Source organism: Chrysemys picta, chromosome 11 (assembly GCF_011386835.1).
Source record: "Chrysemys picta bellii isolate R12L10 chromosome 11, ASM1138683v2, whole genome shotgun sequence".
NCBI lineage: Eukaryota > Metazoa > Chordata > Testudines > Emydidae > Chrysemys > Chrysemys picta.
The window spans coordinates 74,938,400-74,956,035 of NC_088801.1; the positions used below are offsets into that span (position 1 = coordinate 74,938,400).

At 40.7% G+C, this 17,636-nt stretch overlaps 1 protein-coding gene across 49 annotated transcripts in view; it reads left to right on the forward strand.

The window, feature by feature from the left end:
• The window catches only part of LRRFIP1 (LRR binding FLII interacting protein 1), a 177,227-nt gene that overhangs the window by 62,217 nt on the left and 97,374 nt on the right, over positions 1–17,636 (forward strand). For 17 of the 49 annotated variants that reach the window (XR_006175448.2, XM_065562203.1, XM_065562207.1 and 14 more), the window contains exon 1: positions 4,895–5,614. The exons of the other annotated variants lie outside the window; for them this stretch is intronic. Coding sequence is in view for 16 of the 17 variants with exons in the window: in XM_065562203.1 (XP_065418275.1) it covers positions 5,570–5,614 (45 nt within the window). In the remaining variant the exon portion in view is untranslated. Of the gene's footprint in view, positions 1–4,894; positions 5,615–17,636 lie in introns of those variants that run through there. 49 annotated transcript variants of the gene reach the window in all.

Here is a 17,636-nt window from a genome sequence, read left to right on the forward strand (position 1 = left end):
TTTAAGGTCCCTGCCACTTTTGCCCCCCCTCGACCTCTGACTGGATGGGAGGGGGAGAGGGAAGAGAGCAGCTACCCTAGGGCTGGCGATTTAAAAGGGCCCGGGGCTCCGGACGCCGCTACCACAGCAGCGGCGTCCGGAGCCCCAGGCCCTTTAAATCACCACAGACCAGGAGGCCTGGAAGGGCTGGCTGGGGGATGCTGACCCCTAGCCCTGCCCCTTCTGCCTGAGTCTCCGCCCCTTCTGGGGGCCAGAGCCGCCCCAGCCCCGTACCGGTAAGTGTCCTGAGTTACTTTCACCCCTGTGTAGTAGTAGTAATGTTTTTATTAGATTACACATTTGAATTTATATTCTTGCAAAGCGCTATTAACAGATAGGCCTGCAGTATTTGGGATGCTGTGAATACGTATGTAATCCTAGATAATTATGTGTGTGTGTGTGTGTGTGTGTATGTGTGTGTGTGTGTGTGTGTGTATATATATATATATATATATATATATATATATATATATATATATATATAATGTGTGTGTGTGTGTGTGTGTGTGTGTGTATATATATATATATATATAGATAGATAGATAGATATCTTTAGATATTTCAGCATGCCCTCTTAACCTGCGGTCCATTAATACGTGGTCGTGACGGCTTGACTCCCGACATCCACGCATAAACGGGTCTGTACTGTACTAACATTACAACCACCACCATCAACCTGTGGCAGTTGAGTAGTTTGACTCATGGCCAAGCAACATGAACCAGCTTGGACTTTGCAAACCCTGGGGACAGGCCACCCAAGCGTTCCAAATTGTGTTTTAGCTTGTTTACTTACAGAATCTCATAAGCCATTTCTTTCTCTTCACAACACCTTAATTCTTTTAGGTGTGGTTGAGAGGTGGGGATGAGTTTTCATAGATTTAAAAAGCTCTGGGGTGTAAAGGTACCTTTATATTTCTAGCATCTAGTCCTTCTATTTGATTACTTACACGGACATTGATATGCAACACCTTTTGTCACAATATCTGAGTGCTTCATATTTTAATAATTGTATAATCAACATGGGATAGACAAATCCGATATGTTGACCCATTTGCAACTTTAAACAGTACGAGTCTTGCAACCTGTGTATAAAATCTCAACCCAACCCCTGAAAGCTGCCAGCTCTGTTAAACTACAAGTGCCATTGGGAATGGTTCTCTGCTGAAAACACACTGCTACTGGTTCTTGAATTATATCCCATGAGTCCACAGTGGGCCTTAACATGCATGACTGATCATAGGGAAAGAGGGATTTTCTCAAGTAACCAGGTAGCACGGTGATTTGCACATGGAAGCAAACATATCCAGTGTAGAATCTTAGGCAAGGTACTGCATGCAGTCAGCTGCCCACCAAAGCTGGGTGGCAGACTGGGATGTTTCTTTAGCTGAAGCTGTTTGGTGGTCTCCCAGAGCAATCCTAAATAAAGTGTAGGGAGGGAGGGAGGGTTAGCTCAGTGGTTTGAGCATTGGCCTGCTAAACCCAGGGTTGTGAGCTCAATCCTTGAGGGTGCCATTTAGGGATCTGGGGCAAAAATCCATCCGGGATGGTACTTGGTCCTGCTGTGAAGGCAGGGGACTGGACTTGATGACCTTCAAGGTTCCTTCCATCTCCATATAATGTATGGCCAAAAGAGGACTTGAATAGGGAAAAAAGTGTAGTAATATACTGAGCTACCTAGCACCTGAAATTTCTTTCTACATCCCTATTGAGGACGACGTCTGTTGAAGAGAAAGTTGGTGCTAGTAACAGCATTCTCATTGGCAGAATTAAACAATTTCTGATTTAATATTTACAGTTATAAGAGCAACTTGAATTGATTTCCAAAAATTCTCTCCCTTGAAGGGTACTCTTCAAAAGTTTCTCTTGGTTTGAAAATTTTAATGGAATGTTCTTGCATTTTCTGAAAAATAGTCAGGAAATATCTTAAACTGGAAGAAATATTTGAAGTACAAACAGCATTGATTGCTCACCATGTGTGGTGGTTTTGGCCTCCAGTCTGTCCTTAGATCATAGTCAAATTCAGGGGAAAAACATAGGGTAAGTGGTACTTTGAAAATTCCCTGATTTATGATTATACAATGTTGATATTCCCCGTTCTATAATTTAACCCTCTTACGGAAAGTTGCCAGTTAATGTAAAGTGAAAGGAAGAGTCAGCAAATCGGCGGATCCAAATGCCACTGGATGAACGAGCGTTCTGGTAGACCAAGGGGAGCAGGCGTATGGTTCTGTAAACTCTAGCGTTCTGCTACTCCGATGGGACAATGCAGCCCTATTATGAAAAAGCAAAGTTGCCATTCTTTTTTTTTTAAAGAAGGTGTCTTTTCAAATGACAGTATTGAAGGGCAGCTTGTAAATTATGCATACTTGGAGCACTTCTGCGGAGGAAGCCTCGTAGAATATGCTTGGCCTTGCTGGAACAATGGGGCATGGTTGGTGTTCAGGAACTCACTGAATAAAATTACTGTGAAGTACTAGCCTGTGAATATAAAAGTCTTCCATGCACTTAAAAATGAATTAAGAAAACAATCTGCCTGTTATATGGATGATACCATGGGAACAGCATGAACTACTGAGTTCTTCAGCTGGGACTGGCAGTAGGTTGGGAGTTTATGGAAAAATTGAACTCTGTTGCTAGGTGGAGCCTCTACAGGCTTCTCCATCCTTTGCTGGCTGACCAGGAAGGAACATAATGGCTTAGTTGCTGGGTAACAACCTATTTTGCTTGTCCATGCAATGTAAGGAATGGAGCCAAGAAGAGAGAACTCTATTAACAACAAACTCCCCCACCCCCCAAAAAAGTCAACAGCTGAAAAATAGCCATTGAGATTTAGATAATATTCTCAGGTCCGTGTCTATTTCCTGCCTGCGATTTTCTTTGTGGGAGATGGTGTGCATGCATACATTAGGTGAAATCCTGACCCCATTAAAGTTAATGGGAGTTTTGCTGTGGACTTGAACATGCCTGTTATGCATAGATCTGTCCTACTACACCTATAAATAGCGTGTAGCATTATACTAAAGGTGAAATCTGCTGGGGGATGTGCCCATAATCATTCCAATATTTATTTATATGCTTTCACCTGATCATTTCTGAGTGCTGAGGAAAATAAAGAAATTAAAAACTTGCTAAACCAAAATAAGCCCAGGGTGACCTTTCAGATGGGATAGAGAGAAGAGAAATGTGCAGTTTAATTCCAACCTGATAGCCTGGAGAAATGCAGTGAGTATATGAAAGAAAGTGATTTAAAAGTGTGATAATCTGCATTAGTATTTGGTTTGAGTTTGGGGGAACAAAACGTTACATTCTGTTTTGGTTTAGTGTTTAAGGAATTTTAGAACACTATGAAATGTGCTGGTGTCCAACATAAGAACGGCCATACTGGATCAGACCAAGGTCCATCTAGCCCAGTATCCTGTCTTCTGACAGTGGCCAATGCCAGGTGCTTCAGAGGGAATGAACAGAACAGGTAATCATCAAGTGAGCCATCCAAAATGGGTAGAGTACCGGTAGTAACAGTTTAGGATTCTCTTAATTGTTCTGCTTTTGTCCCTCATCCTTAACCAGTAGTGTACAGATTTTGGTGAACTCTAACTTAAATGCTGTCAACCTCTCCTCCCTCGTTCCTTGCTTTTTGTTCCCTTTTTTAGTCAATTTGAGTTAAGTTCCTATTCATTACAGAACAGAAGTTTTCCTTGTGTCACATTCAACATTGATGACCCTACCTGTCTGTTTTTTTAAAATAAAATCTACATAAATAAAGCCAGCATAGTGATGTCATTGTGCCAAAGTGGCAGTCTCTTCACAGTTGGATTTTTCCAAGATGTGAACATCGGTCACATGTGAGAATCCACTCACATTACATTACTGAATGTAAACTTTCAATACACCCAGAGTAGCAGCTTGGGTAATGTCCATATCCTAGATGGCAGACATGTAAACACAGGCCTCTATTTTAGTGTAGTTATTGCTGATGATGGGTTTTTTGCTTCACATTATGAACATAAGAACGACCATACTGGGTCAGACCGAAGGTCCATCTAGCCCAGTATCCTGTCTTCCAACAGTAGCCAATGTCAGGTGCCCCAGAGGGAATGAACAGAATAGGTACCAGTAATCATCAAGTAATCTGTCCCCTGTCACCCATTCCCAACTTCTAGCAAACAGAGGCTGGGGACACTGTCCCTGCCCATCCTGGCTAATAGCCATTGAAGGACCTATCCTCCATGAACTTGTCTAGTTCTTTTTTTAACCCTGTTATAGTCTTGGCCTTCACAACATCCTCTGGCAAGGAGTTCCACAGGTTGACTGTGCATTGTGTGAAAAAATACTTCCTTTTGTTTGTTTTAAACCTGCTGCCTATTAATTTAATTTGGTGACCCCTAGTTCTTGTGTTATGAGAAGGAGTAAATAACACTTCCTTATTTACTTTCTCCACACCAGTCGTGATTTTATAGACCTCTATCATATCCCCACTTAGTTGTCTCTATTCCAAGCTGAAAAAAGTCCCAATCTTATTAATCTCTCCTCAGATGGAAGCCATTCCATACCCTTAATCATTTTTGTTGCCCTTTTCACAACCTTTTCCGATTCCAATATATCCTTTTTTGAGATGGGACGACCACATCTGCACACAGTATGAAAAGTTGGGTAAGAGGCAAAAAAGAACATACAAGTTTACAAGTGGATCTCAGAATTTTTTTGGATTTTTAAAATGTGTTAATGCACTTGATGAAACTTATGCTAGTAGTAGCACAAGGGGCTTCATAAAGTAGCACAAACTATTTGTATTTGACAGCCTGTAAAGTGATGGCTATAGAAAACACTACAATAATAAGCACATCCTGTTCTTGGTGTCATAGTGCTGGTTGTGGCAAGACGAGTAGCAACATCGAATGATGTTGCAGCAAACTTCCAGATGACGACAGTTGCTTAGTCAAAGGTCCTGTGCCTAGGCAAGAGGAAAAATCAGCTTGTCTGCCTTCCTCCACCTTTGGAGCCAGCTGCTCGCTTGCTGACTCAAGAACTGTAGTTACTGACAGGCGTGGAGCCATAAACTATTACTGTCCTGCAGTTCCCTTGAAGTAGGGTGGGGAGAGTAGGTGAAAACGTCGATACAACTGCGAACTGAAAGAACTGAAAGTTTTTTGTGAGAGGAAGTCTGTGCTTGCGCTTGTGTTTTCTGAAGCGGTGAAGGAAAGATTCCTTTATTAAGCACACAGACTCTTTGTGTGCTCCCTAGAGCACCTATGTGACTCGCCCTGTGTCCTGACCACTCCCCTAGGTGGACTTCTGTGTCAGCAGCGCCGGATCTGCATTCCACCGATGACAGAACTTTGAGGATTTTTGAGAGGTGGACAGAGTCCTCTTGTCAAGTGTTTATCCAAACAAACAAGCTGGATCAGAAATACTTTCCTGGGATGTTAAGTAAATAAAGCAGAAGCCTAGCAAGTAGTAGGGTGGATATTTTGTTTCCCTTTTCGTGTATGAAGTTCAAAGGCTCTGAAGTTGAATAACAAACTTTGCAGCCATGCAAACGGAAGCAGACTGCTTCAGTCCAGAAGCTCAGAAACTGGTAAGGAGGGTGGGGGTAATAATCTGCTACTCCAAATCTCCTATTGTTTGTGCTGTCTTTAAAATTTAATAATGAGGTACTAGTTAATGGGTGTATTTGTATTTGTTCAAAGCTCCACTGCCTGTTGTGCGCTTGACACGTTAGTCTCCGATTACATTTAAGAAGCTGTGGTTTACTGTTCTGTACAGTAGGAAGTGAATGTGCATACATACATTAGATATAAATGTTATGCTTTATGCACGAGAATACACATTCCATGAGTCTGCAGCTGTACTTTTTACAAAGAACAATTCAGTTTACCTGCTTGTGTTGTGATGTTTCTAATAACTATATAAATGTTCTTGAATATTACTCATTGTTACTGTTTTATACAGCAAAGAAACTTCTAGAAAAAGGTTTCTATTCTATATACAAAATGTACAATATAAAATTTAATTACAGAAATTTGTGAGAAGTGTGATCATTATCATAAGGTGAAAGATCTTACCCACGAACTATGGGAATTCACATTCTTTCCCAGGCTCTACAAAGTGCCAGTGTAATATTACCTTGGAAACGCCAATAAAAAACTCTGAACAGCTCAAATGCTTTTCAGCTAATAGAACTGTATGTCTTGCATTTTGCTGGTATACTAGAACGAATGGTTGGTGTGTCATCTCAGATTTTCAGCCTCAAAAGGGAATGTAAAGTGGGGAGGAGAGTTGATGTTCATCATTATTATTCTTTGACTTTTTTTCTTGATATTCATCCATTTTTTTTTCATTTGAACTTGAATCTTTTGAGCCTGTTGGTGCCATTGATCTACTCCATAAGCTTTTTTGTCACTGTAGTTGGTGTCAGCCTCCTATGTGTTAACATTTTACATGTATAAATACAAACATTTGGAGAAACAATAAGGACACACATCTGAATGTGAAATGCGTCATTTGGGAGAGCTCTTTCAACGAGACAGACGAGGAAAGTGTTCAGATACAAAAGCTTGTTTAAAGAAAAGAAACAGGGATTCTCCTCGTACACAGAAACATTTGGCATATATTCAGCTTGCTGCCAGCAGAATGGGTGTTCCTGTGCATTGCAGTCAATCTTTCAGAGAGGGAGGGAGGATTGTAAGAGGCAACTCTAAACTTAAGTTGTTACTTAAAAAGTTAAGGGTTTTGCCTTGCAGAGAGAAGTTAATTTGTCTCTGAATTACTAGCATTATTCCCCACTATGCCTGTTTCTTGCCTTTTGGTGACACTGGTGGCAGCTTCCCTGTGGGGTGGGTGTGAATGACACCAAAGGTATGTCTACACTGCAGATCTCTCTCTCTCCTCCCCCTCCCCCCCCTCGGGGCTAGCCCATACCAGCTGACTCAGTTCAAACCCCATGCGCCTACGGGGCTATTTAATTACAGTGTAGACATTTGGGCTTGGACTGCAGCCCAAGCTCTGGGACCCTTCCACCTTGCAGGGTCCTAGAGCCCAGGTGCCAGCCTGAGCCCAAACGTCTATCCCCAAGTTGACTTCCACTTGCAATACATGAAGGTGGGCTCCTCCCCCACTGAGGCAGCTCACATTCCTTGAGCTTGCCCTGTGGGACTTCTTTATAAAAAAATTAATGCATTTTAAATCAGATGGGGATTGAGCTCCCACCTGCTTAAACGGTAGCTTAGTCACTGATTCACAGCATCAGAAAGGCTAAACGCTTCTGTGCTGGGCCTCATACAACATAAAATAAAGCAGGAACGTGAGAGGCCCTAGGGCTAGCTGTCAATCCCTATTGTTACTTGTTCCTTCTAAACATTACCTTTAGACGATTGCTACTGACCAAATGCAATAATTAAATTTCATATCAACACTTCAAATATTAAATATTTTTAATACGTTATTTTTCTCAGGCCTAGTTTAAAAAAAGTTGAAAATACCTAGAGCCAGTTAGTATCTATTCCTTGTTTGGCCAAAAAAAAGAGAGAAAAATATGTAAACCATTTATAGCTTGATTTAGTGTGTGAGCAGACATGCCAACAGAGTTTTAGCTTACTGTTCGAAGTTCCAAAACAGTTCCTTGTATGCACATGCAATGCGCAAAAGATTTACAATGGAAACAGGCATTCATGGGCTTATATCTAAGGTGTGGATTTTTGGCACACAGTTAAGTGAATGTAATTAGTGCATTTATACATGATTAGGTTGCTGAAGGAGAAACTTGGTTTAATTTTTCTCTTGGTGCAGTCTATATAGGTGAAAGGTGAAGAGTTAAACAGGCTCTACAGTGGTCCAGGGGTCAGATAGTGTGAATAAGCTATGCCAAGTACCTTGAAGCTCATTCTTTAGCAATGGGGCTGATGTTTGTGAAGCATTATGAGCTGAGATAAACATTTACTAAGGAATTGGAGGGGTGAGGCCTATTAGTACGGTCACCTGGGTACTTCTCTAGATTTGTTGTTGAATTTAAAGAATTAAGGAATATTCCACAAATCAAACTGTTCTTGCTGGTGAACAATTCCAGTATTTCTAAAAAACATTTTTACAAAACCCACTGCCGAATTTGGCAATATTAATAAACAGTGGGACAGCTCTGATTTGGATTTTAAGTATTTTATTGGAAAATTGGAAAACTTTGCTTTAAATACATGAACAGTCTTTTGTTTTTATTTTTTAAATACCACTTGTGTGGTTGAGTTGGAACTGCTGGTCTGCTTCCTGAGCCGTCTGGTCTCATCCATCTTGTTCATTCAGTGACACTCAGATGTAAAACAACGTTGTCTGGTACCGGCTGGAGTTTAGTTCTCTCTCTTTAATGTAGGTCGTGATTGCTTCACTGGTGAGAAGGAAGGAGTGATGACCATTTCATTTCAGTAACTGAGTAACCCATTCATTACATTTGCATCTTATTAAACAAAAGTGAAAGGGAATAAATGTACAAAAATATCTGGTCTTGTTGCTAGTAATTGTGGCTGAAGATTAGCGAAATGGGTTATTTTACAAGCAATGTACCACTTGGCTAGAGACATTTTAAACTGCTAATCCACAGCAAAGCCTTGGTTACGTTGCTTTATTTTTTCCACTTTACTGATTGAATGTATATCATAGACAAGTGGAATGAAGGCCAGTATAAAGTATGGAGAAAACAAGCCTTTAACTTTGAAACAGTGGGGCAAAACTGATTATTTTTTCCTGTTAATCAGGAAAAACATTCAAAACATAAACTGTTATATGTATTTCTTAGCATAATAGTAGTAATTTAAAGCAGAAAGTGAGAATAAATTGATTCTCGAGATGGAAAAAATATTGTGACTGTTGCATACAGATTGCCACTTTGGTAGGTTACTGAACTTTCAGTAAGATTGTTTGTTTTAATTAGTGCTTTAATAACGTGATCTGCATAAGAATGAACTCCTACAGGCAACTTGTTTCTGCTCACAAGCTGTTTCTTTAACCCTTCCCCTTCACAGAAAGCACATGCTGTTGGCTTTGAATATTAGACCCTTGGTAAAATCAAGTCTCTTTGGATAATTGTACAGCTTTAATGATTTATCTCGAGAGTTGTTTCCAGATTTCTATACCTGGAATCGTTCATGGGGATTACAAAGGTCACTGTGGTTGTGTTTCTTGCTATCCATAGTTTCCTATCTCTGTTGGCTGTTTGTCAGGAGTTCCAATTTAACAGTGAAATCTGCATGTTTCAGAGAGCTATTTCTTTATGCATGCACATCTTCAGGGTATGCGTCGTAGAAACCCGTTCATAATCAAATCCATCAATTTTATCTTGATGTAAATACATTTCTGAATGTTACTTCCCTGTGCTTTAGGCAGGAAGTGAGAACTTCCTTAGTCATTGTTCTATTATATACTGGCTATGCCGGGGCAGTGTTAGAAATGGGTGTAAATACAATATTGTAGATGATCATTCCAACTGGACTTCTGGTTTAGATTGGTATTGGTATTTAGAAGGTGAGACGCCTGTAATTCTAGATAACTAACCCTAATTTCAGTTCCCTGGCATTAAGTGGTGACCTTTGTCTGCAGGTGAAATCAAAAATAATTGGCATGTTGAAGATGCTGTATTGGAGCTAGAGAAACTGACTAGATTTACAGGCTGCAGTATTCTTTTCGTACCTGGGTGATGTTGGAGAGGTTGAACACAATAGGTAGGATAAATATCTGCTATTAAATAGGATTTATTTCCATTTAAAAAAAATAGGTCACTTGAGTTTTTTATTTAGAGTAGAGAAACCTAGAGTGTAAGGTAGAGAAGAACATCAAACTTTTCTGTTGTAGCAGTGTGTCTATTTTAGGGCCCGTAGTGGCCTTAAATATTTAGGCGTTCTATTATAATGGTTCAGAAATGTCACAGTATGCATTTACTGCTGTATTTTGGACAACTTCAGTAGAAAACTTTAGTTTTTGTAATAATGCTGGCTTCTGTGCCCTCCTTGCCACAGTAATTGTCTCCTGTTTCCTCTATCCTATCCAAGGCAGTCTTTGGAACTCTTCTCTATTCTTTTGCATGATTTGCCTAACAGAAATGGTAACTTCATCTTTTTCACCTTTCAGACAAGGAGCATACAAAAACTTTTTAAAGTGTAACTGGACTTCACATTTTATTTAATGTTCAGCTTCTTTCTCCAGTAGTTACGTTTGTATGTGTCCCTGTCTGTTTTGGATACATTTCTTATATTAGAGGCCTGTATTCCTCCCCCCCCCACCCCCCCCTCGTGGTGTTGGCAGTGTTAGAAGGATGAAATAATCTACAAATCATCTGACTAACCTGGGGTAAATAGTTACTTTTAACCTTGAATACCATGAGAAGTTCTTCCCATCAAACTTTGAGATTCTCGTGTTAATCTTCACTCATACTTTTTACTACTGTAACATTTTGTAGATTTTTGTAAAAAAATTATTTTTAAAGTCATTGTCAGTATTGCAAACTCCAACTATTCAAAAATCATGAGTCAGGCTCACCAAAAATCATGAATTGGATTTACGATCATGAGATTATATAAAAATAATAAATTTGATTTTATTTGCCTTCTGCTTACTTTTTCTTTAACAATGAAGGCTGAACAATCACATTCACTTGACTCCAGGAGCTGGGGCTTTAAGGAGAACAATTATGAGGAGACTCATGACAAAATCATGAAGGTTGGCAACACTTTAGTAATTTCACTAATGTGAAGTTCAGCAGCCTTCTCACACTTGGGGGTCTTTCTCCCATCATCACCCCCTCAAGTTAGACCCAAGTTAATCTTTGACATGCATATCTGCTTGGACTGGAGGAGGGCCAAATTCATTGAGGCAAAGCCTGTTCTGGCTTAGTTAGGAAACAGCAGGAGAGAAATATGCAATTAAAATTGCTACTTACATGATGCACAGGAAATCAGGATATTTATAGCAGAAAACTGAACACAAGCAAGCTAAGCCAGACACTTCCGAACAGAGATCTAGTCCATCTTGAATGCAAAAAAAAAAAAAACACCTCTCTTTGTGGAGGAAGTGTTTAATTTTCATGAGTTCTCACACTATAGCATTCTGCTCTACTTCAGTTCTTATACTGCACCCTTCATTGTGATCTGGTTTTTAATGTTTCTGTAAAGTTCAGCTTGAATTAAGTGTCACATGTGATGCCTGTTCATATGTTAACCGATTTTAAGTGCTCTGGGTGCAGTAATATAATTGTACACAATAGTTCTCATTTGTCACAACTTTACCAGCTTGACTAAAATTTTTAGATTTAAAATGAATCTCTGATATTAATCTCCCAGATTAACACAAACCTTTCCTGCAGAGTTCAGTGGATGTTTGAGCCACCTATGGAATTTAATGCTCAGATTTTTCATGACATTTCACTGTGTGTGAAGTCTCTATAGTAGGTTAATCATCTGACATTTAGAAGTAACTTTTTCAGTGCAGTGCACAGGAATCCCTACACACAACACTAGAAACCTCACCCCTTGGAGAACCTGACTTGTGAGTGGCCTTGGACAAGTAGAGACTGGAGAGCATCATGATTAGTCTCTCTGAAAGGGTGTGGTCTGTAATGCTGTTACTTTCCCAGGTAGCTGTTTTCCTGAGCGCCACTGAATTTTCTGGGACAGTTGGTAAGCGTCCCACCTGAACCTTGGACAGTGCTTTTGAACTGCATGCATAGGTGTACTTGCGTGAGGAAGGGAGCTTAGATGACAGAGAACAAGTAAGCTGTCAAAACAGGGTGGATGATATAGGACTGCCAGTTAACGTTTTTCCTTTACAAATCAATCTACTCTAAAAAATGAAAAATCTTGTTTTGAAATATTGGGTTGTAGCTTAAACAACTTGGCAACTATAACGGGTATTAACAATGTAGAAATAATCATTGCTGCTTGTCATGCTGACCAGTATCATCTTATTACCCTGTGCTCCTAACGTATTTGTATTCACCTGTTGTCTCTCATCTTTCACTTTGTCAGTTTTTATGGGCGGGGTCCACTTCCTTTTTGCATGATTGTACGGTGTGTAGCTCAATAGGGTTGGGGCCTCTAGGTGCTACCACAATACAACTAGGCAGTCTGATAAAATGCTGGAGAGGGGCAGCTTAAAAATACCCAGACAGTGTGTGATGAGCACTTAATTAAAAATGTAATGCAAAAACAAATTGGTTGTAACATACATCTTGATCTCACTAAAGTGGATTGTTTTACAGTAAGTACTAGTGCCTTTTTTGGAATTATGCTGCATTGATTTTTCCAGCGATGCTGCTTGCAACATCACAATACGCAGTATTGGTTGTAGTTAGCAATTTTTATTGTATAATATGCAACAATCAATCAGCAGGAACCCAAAGATGTTGTCTTTGATTCTAAGAGCTGGTTATGTTAAGGATTTAATTCTAAATAGCTATGTGGTCATGAGCAAGAATATACTTATAAATTAAAATACACCATCTTGGGAAACAGCCATTAGTTAGTTGAAGCTCCTAAATGAAAATCTGTTCTCTTCCATCTAATTCTGTGTGTATGATTTGAATTGACGTGTATTGGATGGAGTGAAAATGTATTGACTTTGCTGCCTGAATATTCTGAGGATACATTGATTTAAGCAGAATAAACTAGTAGATCCCTAGGGAGTGTATTCATCTCTAAATATTTTTGTCATTAAAACTGAAAGTAAACTGATAAAAGTTAATCGAATACAGTATTAAACTAAAAAATTCTTCACGGAAAGTAACACAGTGGATAGCTGCAGCTGAAAGACCTACATTGGGGACGTGTGTGTGACATGTAAACTTTAGTTTGGCCCTTCTTTGAAATTGAAGGGTGGAGGAGTGAGTGAGTGAATACATGCACAACAGAACCTGAATTTATAAGAATATCAAATTTCAAATATAGGCTGGTGGCTGTGGGAATCTGGGCTTCCTTTTCTACGTAGTTTAAGAAATGGATGAAGCCCAGAAAGGTTTTAATGTAAAAAGAAACTTCCCTTCTGTCTCACCCTCCTTTTCTGAGTAGAGTGAAGGGGGTGGAGTGGTTCATATGGCTCTGACAAGCTCTCTGGCTTGTTTAAGGTGTGGCACCAGTTGTGACTCCAAAGAGTCCTGTGAAAAAAATCTCTGCAGGTGGGAAGGAAAGGAAGACAAATATGAATAATTTCTTGGCTCCAACAGATTACATGATCTCTTGCTCTGAAAGGAAGAGTGGTTAACAGATGTTTTTACCTTAATGGTGGGAGCTTTGGCTTTTTCACAGCTTTTAGACTTAATGGGAGCTGAATTATAAATAAATAATAAATTATAAATTAATGGAGATATCCCATCTCCTAGAACTGGAAGAGACCTTGAAAGGTCATTGAGTCCAGCCCCCTGCCTTCACTAGCAGGACCAAGTACTGATTTTGCCCCAGATCCCTAAGTGGCCCCTCAAGGATTGAACTCACAACCCTAGGTTTAGCAGGCCAATGCTCACACCACTGAGTTTTCCCTCCCTCCAATGTTCCCCTGAGTTGAAACAAGGATTGTAAGCTTTTGTACATTTTTTTGGCTTACAACAATTTGTATATACTCTGTAAATTTTTCGTGCTTTAGTTGATCATACCAAAAACACAAATATCTTAATTAAAACCAATAAAATCCCAGTTCACTTTTCTTTAATTCAGTTGATTTATTGCTTATTTTTTATCTTTAAGTACAATTAAAAAACACATATCCAAATAGCTATGTGCACTAATATCAGTTAGAATTTCATACTATACAAATCTTCCATTGTTGTATGCAGTGATGTTGTAACTGGGTCGGTCCCAGAGTATTTTACAGTAGGTCTACATTTAAAACGCTGTAACGGTGGAGCTATGGCGCTTCAGGGAAGATGTTACTATGCCGATGAGAGAGCTTCTCCCGTCGGTGTAGTTAATCCACCTCCGCAAGAGGCAGTAGCTATGTTGATGGGAAAAGCCTTCCTGTCAGCATAGAATCATAGAAGATTAGGATTGGAAGAGACCTCAGGAGGTCATTTAGTCCAACCCTCTGCTCAAAGGAGGTCCAACCCCAACTAAATTATCCCAGCCAGGGCTTTGTCAAGGTGGGTCTTAAAAACCTCTAAGGATGGAGATTCCACCACATCCGTAGGTAACCCATTCCAGTGCTTCACCACCCTCCTAGCGAAAAAGTTTTTCCTAATATCCAACCTAGACCTCCCCCACTGCAACTTGAGACCATTGCTGCTTGTTCTGTCATCTGCCACCACTGAGAACAGCCTAACTCCATCTTCTTTGGAACCCCCCTTCAGGTAGTTGAAGGCTGCTATCAAATCCCCCCTCACTCTTCTCTTCTGCAGACTAAATAACCCCAGTTCCCTCAGCCTCTTCACGTAAGTCATGTGCCCCAGCCCCCTAATCATTTTCGTTGCCCTCTGCTGGACTCTCTCCAATTTGCCCACATCCCTTTTGCAGTAGGGGACCAAAACTGGATGCAATACTCCAGATGTGGCCTCACCAGTGCCGAATAGAGGGGAATAATCACTTCCCTCGATCTGCTGGCAATGCTCCTACTAATGCAGCCCAATATGTCGTTAGCCTTCTTGCCAACAAGGGCACACTGTTGTCTCATATCCAGCTTCTCGTCCACTGCAATCCCCAGGTCCTTTTCTGCAGAACTGCTGCTTAGCCAGTCGGTCCCCAGCCTGTAGCGGTGCATGGGATTCTTCCTTCCTAAGTGCAGGACTCTGCACTTGTCCCTGTTGAACCTCATCAGATTTCTTTTGGCCAATCCTCTAGTCATTTTGGCCAATTTGTCTAGTCCACTCTGGACCCTATCCCTCCCTCCAGCATATCTACCTCTCCCCCCCAGGTTAGTGTCATCCACGAACTTGCTGAGGATGCAATCCATCCCATCATCCAGACCATTAATGAAGATGTTGAATAAAGCCAGCCCCAAGACTGATTCCTGGGGCACTCTGCTTGATGCCTGCTGCCAAATAGACATCGAGCCATTGATCGCTATCTGTTGATCCTATGATCTAGCCAGCTTTCTATTCACCTTATAGTCCATTCATCCAATCCATAGTTTTTTAACTTGCTGGCAAGAATTCTGTGGGAGACCATATCAAAAGCTTCGCTAAAGTCAAGGTGTATCATGTCCACCACTTTCCCCATATCCACAGAGCAGTTATCTGAAGGTAATCAGATTGGTCAGGCATAACTTGTCCTTGGTGAATCCATGTTGACTGTTCCTGATCACCTTCCTCTCCTCCAAGTGCTTCAAAATGGATTCCTTGAGGACTTGCTCCATGATTTTTCCGGGGACTGAGGTGAGGCTGTAGTTCCCCAGTTTCTCCTTCCCTTTTTTTAAAGATGGGCACTATATTTGCCTTTTTCCAATCATCCGGGACGTCCCCCAATCACCACGAGTTTTCAAAGATAATAGCCAATGGCTCTGCAATCACATCAGCCAACTCCCTCAGCACCCTCAGATGCATTGCATCCGGCCTCATAAACTTGTGCATGTCCAGCTTTTTTTAAATAGTCCTTAATCTGTTCTTTCACCACTGAGGGCTGCTCACCTCCTCCTCATACTGTGCTGTCCAGTGCAGCAGTCTGGGAGCTGACCTTGTCTGTGAAGACCGAGGAGAAAAAAAAGCATTGAGTACCTCAGCTTTTTCCACATCATCTGTCACTAGGTTGCCTCCCCCATTCAGGAAGTCAGGGAAAGTGTGGGACCCTTACTCTTGTTGCTAACATATCTGTAGATATCCTTCTTGGTATCCTTCACATCGCTTGCTAGCCGCAACTCCAGTTGTGCTTCGGCCTTCCTGATTATTTTTATACTCCCTAGTGATCTGTCCAAGTTTCCACTTCTTGTAAGATTCCTTTTTGTGTTTTGTATCTTTTTCCCCGGGGGAGGGATAGCTCAGTGGTTTGAGCATTGGCCTGCTAAACCCAGAGTTGTGAGTTCAATCCTTGAGGGGGCCACTTAGGCCTCTGGGGCAAAATCAGTACTTGGTCCTGCTAGTGAAGGCAGTGGGCTGGACTCGATGACCTTTCAAGGTCCCTTCCAGTTCTAGGAGATAGGATATCTCCATTAATTTTTTGTTTGTTTGTTTTAAGCTCATCAGAGATTTCTCTGTTAAGCCCAGCTGGTGCCCTGCCATATTTGCTATTCTTTCTGCACATCGGGATGGTTTGTTCCTGCGCCCTCATTAAGTCTTCTTTAAAATACAGCCAGCTCTCCTGGATTCCTTTCCCCCTCATATTAGCCACCATATAACATAGTGCTGTAGATGGACACAGACAGCTATAACATAGTGTTGTCTACAGCAGAGGTTAGGTCAGTATAACGGTATTGCTTAGGAGTGTGGACTTTTCACACCCCTGAGTGACATAATTATACCAATGTAAGTTTATAGTGTAGACCTGGGCAGAGGGGCAAGGTGGGTGAGGTAATATCTTTTATTGCACCAACTTCAGTTGGTGAGGGAGACAAGATGGTCCAATAAAAGATATTACCTCACCAACAGTGTCTCTCTAATACAATACATATAGTCTTTAAAATTATTGATTGATTGAAGCCAATGCTTTCCTGAAAGATTTTTAAAATCAATACACCTCTACCCTGATATAACGCTGTCCTCGGGAGCCAAAAAATCTTACCGCGTTATAGGTGAAACTGCGTTATATTGAACTTGCTTTGATCCACTGGAGCGCGCAGCCCCCCAACCCCCGAATTCGTGTTATATCGGGCCGTGTTATATCGGGGTAGAGGTGTATTTTTAAGATATGCAGCTGGTTTACCTGGCAGCCAAAGACTAAAATGTCAAGTGATAAAAATATTGATTTAAAAATCTTTCCAGGAACGCATTGGCTTCAATCAGTAATTTTAATCACTTGACATTTTAGTCTCTGGCTGCCAGGTAAAGCAGCTGTATATACTCTATACCAAATCCATACTTATCCCAATGGCTGAGGGGGTGGGGGAGACGTTCCCTTTAAAGAAAGTCCCCTAACAAGCTATTCTGAGTGGTGCAGGTTATGACCAGTTCCCCGGGAGACTGAATTATCTCTTTCCTCTGTTTCAGAGTCCCAAGGGCACGTTAATAAATGTAGGCAATATATTTTAAATAAATTAATGCATATTGGATATAGCAAAGCTCCGCTAGCTACAGTATAATACTGTAACTTAACAAATTGCATTGCTGATAATCAGACGTTCACCAAAGTGGGTACTTCTTGACAAACTTTGGCAACTTCAGCAGAGTTGTGAAACTAGAATTGCCAGTTTTTTTCCTGTGGTTCAGTGTTGCTTATAAGAAGGCTTTACCGTTTGCATCTCAGTGTGAATTCTCCCTCTCCTCTACATAGATCAAACCGGAAGCAATGCTAGAAAGTTAACAAGAAACACAAACATTCTAAATACAGTGCCCTGGAAAGTCAGAGTTTTAGGGATGCACTTTTCCACTCTTTCCAGAGTTCTGTATATACAATGAAACCTTACTACCTTGACTGGGCAGGTAATTGCGAAAGGTAATTGTCACAATATTCGATACCCATGAGTCATTTAACCGTCACTAGTGCTGAATA